This window comes from Pogoniulus pusillus, chromosome 14 (assembly GCF_015220805.1).
Source record: "Pogoniulus pusillus isolate bPogPus1 chromosome 14, bPogPus1.pri, whole genome shotgun sequence".
Classification (NCBI taxonomy): Eukaryota; Metazoa; Chordata; class Aves; order Piciformes; family Lybiidae; genus Pogoniulus; species Pogoniulus pusillus.
The window spans coordinates 17,171,223-17,189,193 of record NC_087277.1 but is presented as its reverse complement, the minus strand read 5'-3'; the positions used below and the strand labels follow the sequence as shown (position 1 = coordinate 17,189,193).

The 17,971-nt window shown below is 41.0% G+C and overlaps 1 protein-coding gene across 5 annotated transcripts in view; it reads left to right on the top strand.

Annotated features, from left to right (window-relative positions):
• Positions 1–17,971, top strand: part of SLC45A4 (solute carrier family 45 member 4) — an 89,191-nt gene that overhangs the window by 59,945 nt on the left and 11,275 nt on the right. For all 5 annotated transcript variants that reach the window (XM_064154385.1, XM_064154386.1, XM_064154384.1 and 2 more), the window contains one exon: positions 15,369–15,557. In XM_064154385.1, the coding sequence (XP_064010455.1) occupies positions 15,369–15,557 (189 nt within the window). The remainder of the gene's footprint in view (positions 1–15,368; positions 15,558–17,971) is intronic.

Here is a 17,971-nt window from a genome sequence, read left to right as displayed (position 1 = left end):
CATAGTGTCTTACCAAGCCAGGCATTTTCTGGCAAGGAAGAGTCATTACAGGCATACCTGCTGTCCTACATGGACTGCATCAGGTGACTTTAAAATGATTGTTTATCATATTCAGATGCAAATTAAACAATTTCCATTGCAATGGAATGCCACTACAGCCTTGGAAACATGTGATCTGGTGTTTTGTTCCAAGTTACAACCAGAAATGAAGAACAGATGCTCTGTGCTCTGCTCTTTCTTTCTCTCCTTTAGTCATTATTCTCTAAAGCTTTATGAAAACAGATTTTAGTTTATTATTAGTGATTCTGCACTATGTTTACCTTTTTGGTTTTTTTTTAGTAGAAAAACTGCTTGTGCAAAGGATTTGTTTCACTAGTATTTCTGATATTAATGCCTGTGAAATATAAATCAACTGATTCTACTAATGTTAAACAAGAGAATGAAACTGTTGTGGGTCTGAAATGAAAACACTTTAAAGGTTTTTCTTTCATTTTTGGTTCAGTAAGTAGCAGTGTCAAAGAAACACAGTTTATATGCCTGAACTGGCTAGCATCTCAGAGGTTATCACTGGCGACCTGTGGCATACCCCTTCCTGAACGATTTGGTGGGTATAAACATGCTGCAACAGTGGAGAAGCTAAAGAAGTGCATAGGGAAGCTTTCAGGATATGTGGGGACAGAATGAGAAAGTAAGATGATATAATCAGTTTAAAAGCTGAGAGGGTGGCTTTTACTCTGTAATTTAATTAAGGAGTAGGCTTAATGAGTGCTCTCTCCTTCTCTGAGTTAGTCAGTCATGGGTCATAAATCCTGTGCCAGGGACTCCATCAGCTTGGATAGTAGTCAGCGTGTGTGAGAGGTTACACAGATAAAGGCAAGGTTGTTTTTCTGCTCCAGGGATTCCTACCGCGTCGATGCAACATGTTTAAAATCAGTTTTCCGATGTTTTTAAGCTGTAACCTTTAGGGGAGGGATTTGGTACACCTCCTGTCAGATGTGAAAGGACTGCCACATTAAAGCTTGAAATGTATTTAGGTCTCAATCTTCAAGTTTACTTAAATTGATTGAATAATGTTATGTTGCAGGCTACACCTGTAACTCATATAAACCTAATTCCGTCTTGCTCTAAGTTTAAAAGACAAGCAGAGTTTTGAAAAAAAAATGTAAAACTGCTTTTCACAATCTGATGAAAACACTGGCTGTCTGGAAGAGTTCTGTTTTGCTTTGTCCCCATTAAAGCCTAATTCTCACAATCTGCATGTTTGGAAAGGAGCTGTCTTACTGTCTTACTTGCTGGTGTGCTCCACTTGTTTAACTTGAGGTTTCATTGGTAAACTTCATGTATAACCTGATGGTGAAGCACAACACAAAAATTGTATATAGAAGTCCCTGCAGTCTTCTTCATTTTTTTCTGATTCCATTTTACTTCAAGCTATCAATTCAAGTTATTTGCTACAAACTGACTCCGTGGATCTCATTATCCTTCATGTAGAGATGCAAATCAAGTAATTTAAACAACTCATTGAAGGCTGGTTAGCCACTCCTCCAGCACACAGTAAACTGTGTTATTTGGAATGCTCCCTGAGACTTGGGAGTTAAGTTCTGCTTTAGTTACCAACATTTCTAGGGTCTGTAACTTTGTAGTCTGATGCTAAGATAAAGATTTTTGTATAGCTAGAGCCTGGAAGACTCCAACGTGAAAGCAGCTTTGCTTTTAAATATCTCTGGTATGTGTGTAAAATGTTTCTTGTAAGTTAATATTCAAGCCAAGACATACAAGTTTATAGAAAGCATGTAAGAAAGTTTGCAGGTTTGAGGCAGGCTGCATAAACTGCAGCACCATCTTTTTAGTCAGTCTGCATCTGAATGAGAGGATGGTTTTCTATAATGCTTTACTCACAAGGCAGGCAGTTGTTGGAATGCATAGCTATAGATGATGACCATTTTTGGGGGGGGATAGGGAACCTTCAGGTGATTAAAATTCCCTATATGAGAGTCCTGTTACCAGCATTTGTCTATATCTAAAGATTGTTAAAACAACTGGTGAACTGCAGTGGTTTTCCTGGAGCTGTGTTCTACGTGGAAAACCATGTCTGCATACTCCAACCTGCAGTTCATTTGTTGAAGCAGACAGCAAAAGCACTAATGGGATTTATGTTTTGCTTGATATAGCCACGAGAGGTATTAACCTCAATAAAGGCAACTGCATAGAGGAATCCAGTTTCTCTTTAGGAGCTTAGTATGGGTTATTTTCACAATTCCTCTGGTATTTTTTAAGTATATGCTGAATAATGAGTTAGAAGAATCAGTGTGTTAATTCAGCAGTGCTTTAAAAATAGCAAGCAATTTGAATGTGAATGCAGCATTAATGTTCTTTGACTTTGTGCTGGTGAGGCTTCCCAATAGCACATTTGTGGAAAAAATGATCGCAAGCAGAGTGTTTATTCCTAGCATAAACAAATCTATAGTCATAAAGGCTTTAGAAAGGCCAGGAGGTTGATTTTTGCATTGGAGTAACAATTAACAATATACTACTTGTGAGTCTGTTATGGGAATGGAGGCTTGTTGAGGGATTGAATATTGAAAAAGCAAGTAAAGCACATTGAGACTGCATGGCAGGAATAGCCTAAGGAGTGTAGATATGATCAGTTCATTTTTTTTTTTTTCCCCTTCAGACTAGTTTGAACATTTCTAACTGGAAAAATACCCCAGCTTTTAGAACACAAAGATTCCATGAAGGTACCTATAATGCATATTAGCTGTTCAGTTTGGGGGTTTTATTTTTGTGTTAGGTCAGCTAGCATAATTATAGCAGGAGCTGCCTGCACTGTTTACTGACCCTTAAAAGGACCATGCAAATGTGATCCTGACTGAAGATCAACTTTCTGGTCAGTAATCCCCCAAAATATGAAGGTTCTCAGATGTTCTCTTGCACACAGGCCAAAAATCACCTTCTTATATCACTGTTTTCACCTGGCTTCCAAATGTGTGGGCAATCCTGAGAACTAGGGAAGAGGAGAATGACTTTTATTAACGAGAGATAAGCTCCTTTCATTTTGCTTTGCTGTACACTTACTGTATTTTCTAACATATGCAACTTGAGGCTCGAAGTGAATTATTTTCTTTGCTGCTTGCAATTCAAGGGCGTGAATGTTGTGCTGACCATACCCTGCCTGGCTGCTTGCTTGACAAAAAAAATGGGTTTGGGCTAATTTCAAGTCTGTTTGCCTTCCGTTTTCAAGTTCTGTTCCTGGATACATTGACCAGATGACATGCTGGGATGGGTACATGCCAGTCATTTGTCTGGCAATGTGAACCAGATCCTCTGATTTCCTAGGACTTGAGGGTTGGTGAGTTACAATGGATGCATCAGGAATAAACCTCTGCTACAGAGAATGAGAGTTTAGTGTTTGCTAGAATGCTGTTTTAAATGTCTTAACCTTGAGTGAGCCTCAAAATTTAGTATGCCCGGTGTTTATACTTACATTAATCATGCTTCTACCTCTCCATGAGGTCTGGTTAGAGCAGTGCAGAAGGGTAATCAAGGCTTCCTTTGGACACAACCCTTGTACTGCAGAGCAGCACAGAACCAGAGCCCTCTAGCAAGGGCTCAGGTTGCCGCTGCTGCTGCTGGGCAGCTCCCTCCCATCTATGAGCGGCCCCATACCCTCATTACGAAAGTATGTTTTTAACTGAAAATTTGTTCTTAAGCAGAACTGAAAAGTTGCTTGGTAACTAAGATTTTTTTTGTTGGGGAGTAGGAGAGGGTCACTTCAGTCTAGGTTGAACACCCAGAGTTAACAGTTCAGGTTTAGCTTCACTTGGAGATAAAAATAGGCGCTAACACCAGGTTTGGGTTAGGACTTGGTTCAGCTGTGTAAGTCGATGGCCCTATTCTGAGGTATTAATGTGGTAATCACTGCAACAAAAGCTGCACTGTTGATTAAGGGAACAGGCTTGAGAGTTGGTGCTGTAAGAGTTTTTTTTTTCTCTTGTATATATGAGAGTCTCTTGAGTTCAGGGATTTTAAAGTGCATTTGAGCTGAAGTGCCTTTGTTTATAAATTTGCCAATATTCTAGAAGTGGTGACGAAAAACCCTATTGAGCTGTGGATAAACTGGGATGCTGCATATCTTCAGGCGACACATGTCACTGTAATTGATGTCTAATCTTGCAGCGAGTGCACGCCGTGAAGTGCTGCAGTCTTACGTAATGCATGCGGTCGAAGTGGGGCATCACATACCACTGATGCATTTTAATTACATCCCGTAAAGGCAAGGGGAAGGATTAGTGTGGCAAAACAACTTATTGATTGCTGCATTCATATACGTGTCTGCATGCATTTAGGCACTTGTGAGTGATGGGAAATGGATGCTAGCATAGTTGCGTGTGACCTTTAAATCCTTCTGTATCTGCAGCTTGTTTAACTGGCCAGCAACAGGAGACAGCCTTTGCAGCCTGGGAATATTAAATACACTGACATTGTGAAGTTAGTATCTGCTGCATATATCCCTGTATATATGTACTTGGATACAACCTGCATTTTTTTCTGGCTGTGAATAAAGTTTTAAACTTTTCATTTCATATAAACACCTTAGTTATATCCCTAAAGCTGCTATTTAGGTTAAAAGGGCGGTTTTGTATTACTGCTGGTTCAGCACACTGGGTGTTGCATCAGATTAACAAGCTGAATCTCAATATGGATTTAAGCACCATGGTGCAAATTTCTTATTCATGTCAAAGTTCTGAATATTGGTTAATAAGTGAGAGGTGAAGAAAAGATTCCCAAGAGCCAAGAAAGATGGCACAGGTAATGTAGAACACTCCAGTGGATCAGTTTTGTTGGTTGATGAGAGCTCTTAGCAATGTTGCAGTTCCTTGCCTTCTCTGAAGCTTAGTTATCTGCTGAAGTGTGGAGAAAGCTTGTTTGACACTCAGTGTTTTGCATGTAGAAGGTTTGGCTTCTGGTTTAAGTGAACTTTACACTTTTCACTGGTCTAAATGTATGCTGGCAAAAATAAATTCCAGCCTTTTGGTACGGACGTAATTCTGTGCAACCTGTAGGAATTGCTAAGCATTTTTACTATAATGAAAAAATCTACAGCAGCAATTGATTTTTCTGGTCTTTCCCTAAGCAGGGCATAAGTCATACACTTTGCTTTTGATTCCTCCTCTTCAGCAGCAGCAGCAGGACCAGCTAATATTGGCACATGTGTCTTTCAGCAGTTGCTTGTTATATGGGATAAGGATGTAGAAAACTGGATTGTTACGAGTGCAGTAAGCTAGAAATTCTCTTCTGCCTAAGTTACTACAGGATACTCCTGTGGCAGTAGGTTAGTAGGAGGGTTATAAATTTTGACATAAATAAAGCTTTGAAAGCTTTACTCGACAGCAATCATGCTAAAAGGTAAAACACATTTACCTGCCTGTAGATCAGTGCATGTGTTTTCTCCGGTGTCTCAGACCTCAGCTGTTGTCAGGTTTTTGCTTCCCCTCTCCCTTTTCAAGCATACCTTTGGCTCACTTCTCTTAACATATGCTTCTCTTTCCTGACACAGCACCATAAAACTGGGTTATAAACTAGGAACTGTCAGGGAAGCCACTTAAACTTTTCTACAACTTTGGCAGAATGGCAGTAGCACAGCTTAATGAAACACTGATGACTCACAGAGTTGCCAAATAGGAGAAGGGGAGAACAGTTGTAGGAGGTTGAGGAGCAACAACTGAGTAGAGAGAAAGTGGGAAAACTGGATGATGAAATTCTTTAAGAGGCCTGTCACTTATTTCCTTAATTCCATTTTCCAGAAGTTCTATTTAACATGGTGGCTGTTAGCATGCCATTGCATGGGTAATTTCAGAAGCTCTTGAGGTACCAGAAGGCAGAATAGCTTTGTCAGAAAGGGACTTAAAAACACCTTCAGAACTCTACATGAAACACTCCAGTAAAACTTTTGTGCTGAAGCTGTTGACAAGCAAGAGCATTGCTTTATTACTAACTTGGTTATTCTTTCAAAATAGGTGGCTCTGAGTCTAGCTGCAGGCATGGCATATAATGGTTGTAATGGCTTTCAAATTTTGGGGAGTTGTTTGTGCTGTAGAAGTGACTTGTTTGTGTCCAGCTGTTCAGGAAAGTTAAAGTTTTAAATACAAGTTTAAAGGAAGTGTTGGGCATCTCTGACCTAACTTAATCCTTTTAACACTCTGGTTATTTGTTCACATATTTCTGTATTTCAGGTAACGATTGTCTGACAACTCCAAAGAAAAATCAAATGTACTGTTATTTTACTTGTATCTAGTAATTTTGTGAGTTTCTAGATCAAACTTTCATCTGTAATCTCATGACAGGGACTGACTAAAGCAGGTGCATGGATCTGCTATAAAAGTTTTGGATGTCGCAGTCATGCAGGTAGTGGCTCCCTGTCCTGGAAGAGGAAGACAAGCTCTGCCCTGTAAAGCATCACTTGGGTCCTCTGCATTTTTCCTCATCTGTTCACAGTGGATTGCAGCTGATTTTTAACTTTTAGCTTAGGAAAGAATTTTCTGCATTTTACATTTGGATGTCAGTTACTTGAAGTACCTTACTTTTTATGTGGGAGTCATAGAATCATTTAGGTTTGAAAAGACTGTTGAGATTATAAAGTCCAACCACTCACCCAGCACTGCCAAGTCCACCACTGAACCACGTCCCTCAGCACTGCATCTATGTGTTTTTTAAGTACATCCAGGGATGGTGACTCAACTACTTCCTTGGGCAGCCCATTCCAGGGCTTGACAACCCTTTCAGGGAAGAAATTTTTCCTCATGCCCATCCTGAACCTTCTCCACACAACTTGAAACCATTTCTTCTTGCCCTATTCCATGTTACTTGGAAGAAGAGACCAACACTTACCTTGCTACAGCCTCCTTTCAGGTAGTATCAGAGGTCATAAGGCCCACTCTGAGTTTCTTCTGTGCTAAACAAGCCCCCTTCCCTGAGCTGCTCCTCATGGGGTTTGTTCCCCAAACCTTTCACCAACTTCATTTGCTATCTTTGGACATGTTTCAGTACCTCAATATCTGTCCTGTAGTGAAGGCCCCAAAAGTAAACACAATATTTGAGGTGCAGTGGCACTAATGCTGAAAAAAAGGGGCCAATGACTTCCCTGGTCATACTGTTCCTGGTAAAACCCATCATGCTGTTGGGCTCCTTGGTCACCTAGGCACACTGCTGGCTCATTCAGCTGTCTGTCAACCAACACCCACAGGCCCTTTTCTGCTATGCAACTTTCCAGATGTTTTTTCCCCAATCCTGTAGCATTTGTGGGGTGGTTGTGACCTAAGTACAGGACCAGGCCCTTGGCCTTGTTCAGCTTCGTGCCTCTGACCTCACTCCATTGATCTAGCCTGGTTAAATCCCTCTGAAGAGCCTTCCTGCCCTCAAGCAGATCAATGATCCTGCCCAACCTGAGCTTATTACAAACTTACTGAGGGTGCTTGTAATGCATCCTTGTAATATTTGTATTTCATTACTTTGTGCTTTTGATTATCATGCCCCTGAGTGCCAATATCCCCATCAAAATGGAAGAGTTGTGCTTTATCCCTCCACTCATGTCCCACAGCTTGGTTCTCGTTGGCAGCAAGGAGGCTGCCCTATCCTCGACCTGTATCATCCATGGTGAGAGCAGACTGAGTGAGGCTGCAAGCCCAGTGCTCCCAGCTGTTGTGCCCACACTGCTGCTCACAGGAGCTGAACAGGAGGGGGAAGGAGAAGATAGACTTCCTGCAAGTGGGTGATAGTTTGTGCTCCAGAGAAGTATGTTCAGAGTGCACGTACGCCTGCCTGTAAGATGTATATAACGTGTTGACAGCTTGTGAATGTTACAGGCTAAGCAGGAGAGCTCTTACTTGACAGGTGCAAGAAGAATTTTAGGATGTGAGTTCTATGAGTGGGCAGATTGAAGCCATGGGTTTGATACTGCTCCTATTTTGTGGTGTTTATTGCAGCAGGTGATTCCTGAGACACTGAGTGAATAAAGATGCCTGACAACTTGATGGGGTGTCAGGTTTTGTAGAAAGCTAGCAGCTATTAGACATTTCCTGTTACCCATTTTCTTCTGAGGTTTTCCACCTGCTCTTTTGCAACTAAAATGAGCCTGGTGATCACATGTATTAGCCAGTATAATTGTTCTCCAGAGTGCTCAAATCAAGTGCTTGTGCAGACGTTGAGGATCAAGACTGGGCAGGGGTAATTTGATGAAGAGCAAAGTTTTCACATAAAGTCTAGTATTTGGCTTTGTTTCTTCTTATTACCTGCAGCTAGAAGATATTGTAGCGTTAGAGGTACAAACTAAAGATTGTCTCTTTCCATATATGACTGACTGCAAGTAGTGCTTAAAATTATTTCCTTCTTAAAAGTTTGTACCCTTATTTGGAAGCTGCTTGCATCATGGTAATGGGCACTAGGACAAGTTAGTGTGCTTTTTCTTATCGTTTTCTTATCATCACTGTTGGTCAGAGTTCTTATTTCAGGCCACAAGTTACAAGGTGGTTTTTCATGGGTATGATAAACTCAGCATGCAAGTACTAACTGTACTGCAGTGGTGCTCAAACAACCAGTCAAGCACATTCCAGTGCATTGGTTCAACATATATTGGCTCAGGTATGGTTTTCTTGGGAGCTCAGAGTCACAGTATCACAGTATCATCAAGGTTGGAAGAGACCTCACAGATCATCAAGTCCAACCCTTTACCACAGAGCTCAAGGCTAGACCGTGTCGCCAAGTGCCATGTCCAATCTTGCCTTGAACATGAGCTCTAAGTCATTGGAAACCCTAAAATCTGAGGGGAGGTAGCAAGAAACAAAAAGACTTGTGGTTGAGGTTTCATAGTGTTAAAGTTGTCAAAATAGGCATGCAGCTTGTTAGCAGGGTTTTTTGTTAGGGGATCCAAATATGTGGCAACTCTGTGTTTTCATTTTAAATATAAGGAAATAGGTATTCAACTGCATTTATTAAACTGTTCTGAAACCCCTGTTCCTCACGTCGATGTTCCAAAGCTCAAATGCCTGAGTTTGTGGTGGTTTCTACGATTCTGGTGTAGCAAGCTGAAGAGCAGACACTGGTGTAACTTTTTCACAGCTTTTTGACAAGCATTGCTTTTGCTTGCTACCCTCTTGACAAAACAGTCTAAACAAAGCAGCATGTGTAAAGGATGTATTCTTAAACAGATCAATGTGAAATTTTCAGCCACACATAATATTTTATGGAGGGGTGAAACTGTGGAATACGAAGTATTTGCAGGGCATGACAGCTGCTTGTGTTAGTTCAGCAATTTGTATGGTGTTTACTTTAAGTGTATAAACAAGTTTCTAGGTGATGATTTCTGACAAATGCAAACGGGAGTTTAGCATCCTATTCCCATATCAGATCTTATTGTTAAGCTTATAAAGAACTATTTTCCCCCAATAGAACTTATCAAAAAGAGGTTTTGAATAGAAGCTGCTGCACGTGACTTAATCTTTCTTCAATGTAACTCGTGACCTCACGCAGCCCTTAGACTGATGGTGACACAGTGAGCATTTCCTGTGAACCGTGAGCAGTGCTGGTCCCACTATTGTTGGGCCCTTTTTTTTGTCTGGGAAAAAACAAACCCTTATTTACTAGAAGCCAGTGTCCTGTTTGTTTGTAGCTGGCTGGGAAATGCCATATTACAAGGGTCTCAGTGGAAGTTGTCGCTGCTAACAGAAGCTGTTGTTGTTTTGCTCTTTTTCTCACTGATTTGTATGAGACTTTGGAGTCTGCCTTGTGACCTGCTCCACATTCAGTTCATGGCACATATACTAACCTTGTTTCCTCCTCAGTGTTTCCTTAGATTAGCTGTCAGTAAAAGACTAAATAATAATCTGCCAGTTATTATTTCTCCCCTAAGAGGCCACCAGGTTATGATTCCAAGTTGGCAGAAGGTGGTTCACGGTTAGAGCCACCACCTTGCAAGGCAAGCACAGAGGTGGAAAGTTACACACAAAATAAAGGAACAGCACTGAACTGGTAACAGGACTCAGCTGCTTTGGTCTCTGAGTCTACAGCGAGGCTCAGCAGCCTTTGATACAGGCACATGCTGTATGATACTTCTCTTGACCATAGAAAATCAGTCCTGGGCTAGTTATATCTTGTTTCAGGTGGTTATAGCAGCTCTCAGCAGTAAGGGCATTTTAGACTTGGCTGTAAGAATTTGTGGTGAGGCAGTCATGTGAATGACAAGTTTGCTGTGCAGTATTGCCTTGAAACCTAGTCCAAACTATCATCCCTACATCTGTTCTGCACATCAGCCTGGATGCTGCAGGGCTGATGGCCAGGCACATCAGCAGAGCAGAGTTCGTTTAAAACATGCGCTGCATCTGAGTCCTTGCCAATAGATGGAGGTATCAGAAGGAATGTCTTGCTGCTTGGTATTTCCTCTGTCTCTTCATTTCTGCTCATCTTCTTGTGCCTTGGACTCGCCTTCTCAGCTGTCTTGTCAATTTAAAATATTGTATAAAATGATGCAGTTCTGCAGCTATAGGAGGGTATATACGCAGAGAAAGGAACTGTTACTCTTCTCAACTGCCTAGGGCCCTTCACCCACATAATTTCTATAAAGTCTCATTAATTTCTATAGAACTCAGTCTTGTGAGGAAGCAAATCTCTGGAAGACTTGAAGGAGGCTGCGTTGTATATATGCATACACACACCATCTCTGTTTCAATTTTCAGTCTTATTGATTTTGCTTCTACTGCCAAATCACACATGCCATCCTAAACATGCATGTCACATATGCAGACATTCAAGATGCCAAAACTAGAGGAACTTCTTTTAAGGGAATAAATAAGTATTAGGATGCTGGAGTTGTCTGCCCAGAGCCTTCTCATCTATATGAAAATGAGTAGCACTAAAGCAATGCTGTTCTTGAAATGGTGAAGGTCCTGTACACTCTACCAGTATGAAGCCTGAATTTATGAAGAACATCTGCAAGAATGTTTTGGAGTCTTGCTTCATGGGCCAGTGCAGGTAGTGCTCAGTGCCTCAGCTCTTTCCTAGAAGACCCATGGTAGAACATGGCTGTGAGCTTTACAAAAGTCTGCTTTTCCAGCAGGAATGCTCAGTGAAGATATCAGAAGTGACAACTAAATCTATACAGAGAAGCTTTTTATAGGCACAGAAATTGGCTCAGAGTTTTGGTTGGCTTACCAATAACACATCTCAGCTTTAAGATACAAAACATAAATGACTGGAGAAGCTTTAGGGGACTAACAAACTTTAGTACCCATCACTAAAGTGATTAGTTTGCCTGTCTATATGTTGTTGGGTAAGGAGTCTGCTGTCTGTCGGAGAGGTTCAGGTGAGTAGGCTCCTGCCAGCAAATTAACTTCCCCTGTGTTGTTTGCTATAGCTTACATGTGCACCAGCTTCCTGCCACAAATCTTCTGTAACCCCAGTTGATAGCTTTCCACTTGAGTAACCAACTAAATTGTAACATGATGACATTGCAGTTTACATACTGAGAGTCACACACTTCACTTAGTACATGATAACTATTTTGAGTTCTGCATAACTGTGTATAAAACATACTGACTGTATAAACTGTTAGCTTACACAGGGAATAGTACAGCTTTTAGGGTTATGGAAGTAGTCCTATAGCATGACTTCTCCAGCGAGAGGAAAAGCAGGTTGTGCTCCTGTTGATGGTTCCTACCACTCTACAACCTCTGGGAATTGCTCATGTTCCACTTCCAACATAGCCCTTTCCTGCTTATTTAGGGGAGCACCAAAAACTTTTTAGACATTCTTGTTCTTGCCTTAGGGTTATGAACTCTTGTATGTATTGTTATTGTGCCCCCTTTTTAGAAAGACACTTTTGTCATCAAGAGTAGTTGTATAAAAATAGCAGTGGTTTGTCTGAAGAAACATAATGTTTCTGGTTTTTCAAATGTCCTTTTTACCTGTCCATTAAAGCTACATCCTTGGCTCCATTCTAAAATCATTTGGTTTCATGTCTTCTGCAAAACAAGCCATTTTTAATGTAAATACTTGGATTTAGGCTTTTATTTGTAGTACTTAAATGTTAGGAAGATCACTGTTCTCAATCAGTAAGAATAACCCTTCTAAAGAAAGCATTTCAGTCTCTCTCCTCTGACTCATACACAGAAAGATAAGACTCCCTAATTGTAGGCATGTAACAGAGGTTGGGTGAAAAGCCTTTTTTCCTTTCTTTTACTGGCCTGTAAAATCAAACCAGAGTGCAGGCCTTAATCTGACTTTGAGTTATTACATGCAAAGCTGACCTTGAAAGTGCTGAAGACAAAGTAATGTTTGCAGTAAAAATCACTGAGTTTTTAATACCTTTGGTACATTTTTATGACAGTCGGTCAACTGTGGCTATAAAGCATTAAGAATAACTGTCTTTCCAAGGGAGAAATAGGCAGGGTTTAGTATTCAAGGAAACACATTTGTAAACAGGTTTTTCTTTCCCTGTAGAATCGTTTTGATTCATAATTCCAAATGGATTGTTTTCAGAACTTTTTTTGGTAAGATCTATGTACACCACAGAGGAGTGTGACTGGAGACACTCTTGACTTCAAGGAGAGAAGGACTCTCAGTGTCCCTGTTTATATACTCCTGCTGCTCCTCCCTCCTCTGCTTGTGTTTCCTTGTTGTTTCTGCTAAACAGCCCTTATTAAAAGGAGTTCGTTTTCACAATGGATGTCTCTTAATTCTGTCCATTTCACTTACATCTGTCTGCTTAAGATTGTTTATTTGTATGAGATAGGACGACGCATGTAACACTAGTAACAGCTCTTGATCGCCTTCATTCCCTGTGTTTGTTTACAGCATCTGGGTGATTTACTGCAAAACCTTCCCAGCATCACTCAAGTGTTTACTGATGGATTAGCTTGACTGTGATGTCCTAGCTCATAATTCACAGATCACGTCATAATTCAGAAAAGAAACTTCTCTTCTCAACATATAACCCTCTTTCAGCTATCTGACATCAAATTGTGTTTCAGATGTTGGTGATCACCACAATGAGGAAGCTACACAGCTTCTAATTTTGAAACAGACTCACTGCAGTGACTTAGCATCACACACCAGCAGCCTTTGATGCATAACTGCTGCTCGACAGGATGGCTCTGTGGAGGCAAAATGGGATGAGTACACATTGACCTTAAAATGATCATAACCTACCTACCACTTAGTTTTGCTTGCCTTGAGCTAGATGTTTCCATTTCCCCATAACTAATTTATTTTTAACCATACCCACCACGCACCCCCACCTCTGCCAGCCCAGGTGTCGATAGGTGTTTGCATCCTGGAGCAGGTGAGATGCCAGTTTAACACGCTGCCTGAGCCTGCTTGGAAGGCTGTTGGACACAGTGAAGCTAAAGAGAATGCTAAAAGCATAGGGAGATAGAGGTTTTCCCTGTATGTTTATTAGTGTTACTGGCTTGCTGACTTGCACCTGTGATTATGGTAGTGTTCATTACGAGAACCAGGTAGTACAAATGTTGGCATTTAAAGGAATGCTGCCCACAGTGATGGGTTCTTGCACAAGACCTTTAAACCTAATATGCACCACTCTACCCTGCTAAGTATGTTTCAGCTGAAACTTTTGTGTCAGCCAAGACCTCACCAAACACTTGGAAAAGATAAGAGGTAGTGTTTTGAACCATGATTTGAACAAGGTGCTAACTATACAAACACAGCCCTTTCCTAGAGATCTGAAACCTGCGGCAGGAGTCAATAGTTAGATGGCAAGAGCCAGCATAGAGTATTTGCCTCTGATACAGAGCTTTAGTTGCCTGTATGAAGGAAAGATGGCTAAACCACGATGCCATCCCCTGGCAGGGTGTTCATGGGCATATTTGTACAAAACAGGTCAAGCAGGTTCAGAAGAGGCAAGTCTCTTCCAATAAGTCTGTACTTACCAAGGCAGCTGAGGCTGTTAGGTTGTTAGGTCAAATCACATAAAATGTGGCCTCAGACTGGGATTTTGAATACTGATGATGGAGTTGGTTACTTGTGGCAAAAATTAGCTTATTTTCCTGTAATCTAATCTCAGCATCACTGCAGAGCATGCAACAGTCTTGGGAAAATCTGATTTATCTCACGGAAGGAATTAGTGTTGTTAGTCAAGATTTGATGGTGCTTTAAACAGCAGGAGATTAGACTTCCAAATTTGCAGCACAGGCTATTTTGAGCAGAGATTGGTATAATCCTGCTTGGTAATGGATGCCTCCATGTGCTGAACATGGAGTGCAAGGTACGGGTTGATCTCGCCGGCAAAGGTCAAATACTACTCCTGCCCCCGATGCGTGGTTTCCAGTAATGAATGGTTTTCCTTCCTGGGGTAAAGACACTGACTTTTGTGTAAGTCTTGACACCAGTTGGACTGTAATCAATTGATTGGTTTGTTATTATTACTTTACTAAGAAACATGGTTACCTGATTTGTGCTGATAAACCGAGAGGTAGGCAAGTCTCCAAGGACCCGAGTGTCGCTGCTCTTCTGAGCCAGTCTGCCATCTGCAGGCCATTGCTCTCCGTGCTTGGGAGGGCTAACGCAAAACTTTGGGCGTTCTGTCCTTCTCTGGCAGTTGTTATTTAGCACGAGCTTTTTTCCTAGGTAAATATTCCACAGATCCAGTGATCCTATGGATAGACATTTTTGTGCCTAGAAATAGGACATTTGATACGACAGTCACATTCTGACCATCGTTTTTTCAGTCCATTAACCCTTTAGTGACTCTTCATGGTTGTGTATTAGCTGGCCAGTGCCACTACAGAGTCCAGCTCCTGTCGAATGCTAGAAGCTTTGCTGAGAAGGGGACGTCTGTGTACAACAACCAGGCAGCTTTCCAGGCATCTCAAAGATCTTTGTTTTTATAGTCTGCATGCAGATAAGAGGATGCAGCAAAGCTATTTGGCTTTTACACAGCAGACCTTGGCTGCTACATCTTCACAGAAGCCATCCTCACTGACACCTCTATCAAAAAAAAATCCAGGACACTCAGGAAAATTCACCAATTCAGCAACTCTATTCAAGTGTAATTTTTTTGACAGTAGTAACTAATTTAGACTAATGATTTTGCTGCTCTCTATCACTTTTTAACTTTGATTTCAGTAGCTTGATTATATCTATTGTTGCCCTCCTACAGCCCAGGTATTCAAAAGGTTAAATGATCTATGACCTTCTTAGCTGGTTTTCTAACTGCCATGTTCATTTAGGAAAGAGTTTGCTGTATGTAAATTACTGATCAATTTACAGTTCTCAAAAGTATAACAAAGTTCTGCCTATAAAGCAAAAGATTTGCTGTGCACCACATAACCTTTAAATGATTTTTTTTCTCTTTGTTTTAGGTCTTCCTGAACAATACTACAGCCTCACTTGGTTCCTTAGCCCCATCCTGGGCTTGATCTTCACTCCGCTTATAGGTTCAGCTAGTGATCGCTGCACACTGAGCTGGGGCCGCCGGCGGCCTTTTATTCTTGCTCTCTGCATTGGTGTCCTGTTTGGAGTTGCACTTTTCCTTAATGGTTCTGTTATAGGTAAGTAATGAAGAAACCACCTGCATGTATCTCTTGCTAATGTAGCTGCTTTAAGCTTTGTGTGTAGGAAGTAAAGATAACGCTGGGCAGTAGATGTAACTCTGTGCAGCACCGCACTCCCACTGAACATCATGCATGTTTTCATTCGTGCTTGACAGTTACGGTGCTGTGCTGAGTATTGTGCAATGCTCACACGGTGTTGTTAATACAATGGTTGCCAGCATAATGTTTGCAGTCACAGAGACGAATTTGGTCAATCTTTGACATGGGAAAATTGTAGCAACCTGTTCACAGGGAAATGTTTCCTGTTGTGATCCGTTTTCCCTTTAATGCGTATCTGGCAACACATCCTGTTTCCAGCATTATTTCAAAAATTATCTTTTCACTTTTTCTTGTGCTTTTCTTAGACCTAGTATTGAAAAAGTCCAGAACACAGTTAATATTTGTTTATCAAAAGCTATGTGGGAAAATAATTTTTCCTGAGCCCCTATCAAAGCTGTAAAAATAGTTTCCCTTCAACATAGTTTACTACAGAACTTAATCTACAATCTCTTTGTGAATGTAGTGTAGGAGAGGTGACAGAAACTATGTTTGGGGAAATGTTTACATCATGGTTGGACTGATGCAAATGAAAGGAACTAAGCACCTAATAATACCCTCTTGGCTCTCTCTTTTTAGGGTTAGATGCAGCTCTATTGTGAGCGAGTTTTACTAATTGAGGGAAGTGAGTGGAAGGCTACCTTGGCTCAACATGTTGGCTTTGTAAAGCCCAACTGGGATGCCACATTATGGTTTTCAGTTTTCTGCAAGCTGCAGTGAACAGTCTGTTCAGATGAACGACATTTAGCTTATGCTTTCTCAGTTTACCTAAGCAGTAAATATTACTTGAATTGCCATCATATGGTATCAATTGCACTTTATTGTTCTGTCTTCAACAATTATTCCTTCTTGTTCAGATGCATACAAGATGTTAATGGCTAGGAAGCTCTTACTGCCACACAGTAGTTTAGCTTACAGTATCACACAGTATCACAGTATCATCAGGGTTGGAAGAGACCTCACAGATCATCAAGTCCAACCCTTTACCACAGAGCTCAAGTAGCTTAGTAGCCATTGATAGTGGCACAGTTTATAGACTTACTTTGAAGTGTCTCAACTTCTTATATGTCAGCCCAAAATATTGTCTTCGATTTTTCATTCATTCTTTGTGGCACAGTTAATAAATTCTGTTCCATCGTTTTGTAGAAAACCTGTGCCTTCCAGATACTCCAGTGGTACTTCTGTGCAATTAAACTTCTTTAAAACACAGAGGTTGTTGCTACACAGTGTGAAAGCAAGTCTGGAGTGAACTGAAGTGAGAGCTGTTCCATACTAGATGCCAGAGATTTGACACAAATGTTCAATTTCAGACAGCTATTGAGCTACCACTTAAAGCAAGCACACAATATGATAAAGCAGTATTGGTCTTTCTTTAACTGAGTTATTCCTACTCTTAGTCACCAGATACTTGCAATCCTGATTTCGATTTGGGGCTACAGGAGATGGTGCAGAAATGAAGTGGTCATTGTATTGTACCCTTTTTCATAACCTGGCTTCTGGCAATAACAGTCACAGGGAGGTAAAACAAGGAGCGAAAGAGCAAGCTGAAAAAGAGGCTGGGTGACCCTCACCGTAATGCACCCATGTGCCAGGAGAGCAGCAGTGTATGGATCTTGTTCAGCTCTTGTTCTCTTCGCTCCACACACTGTTCTGCTGGCTCTAACAAATCTAAAGTTGGTGTTTTCTGCTGCAAGGCTCTACTGAGCATGGAGCGCATATAAATAAACCTCTTTAGCTTTTAGAGGGTTGATAGAAATGAGGACTGAATATGCATGAATCATCACAGTTGAGATTTAGATGAGTTTTGGTGGCTTAGTTCATCTCTTTCTGTAGTCATTTTCCTCTGTTAACACTGTTGGTTTTATCAGAGTCTTGCATGTGTAACTTCTGAATTAAGTAATTCACGCTTTTGTCAGTGGTTTGTTTCATGACAAATTCTCCAGCTTTAAACTAAATGCTGCCTTCCTACTCTGTAGACAAAAAGAGCATTTCATGCCAGGCTACCACCAGAAGCTGACTTTTCACAATGCAAAATACCTTCATGTTGCTTCATCCTTTAAAGTTTTGCTTATGACAGTGATCTAGAAAATGCAAATGTTGAAGGAAAGCAAAGAGAGAGGTGAAGGGGTTACAACAAATTGCATGTCAGGCTCCGTGTCAGGAATGCTGCCAGCAGCTCAGTTACCTGTGTTTGTAACTGACAGATGAAGTATGGCATTTTGGTTTTGGGTGCTCATTTTACCCACCAAGGCTATCCTTTGAAAAGCCACCTTCAGGGTTTGAAGGAAAATGCATACAAGGAACATGAAATAATA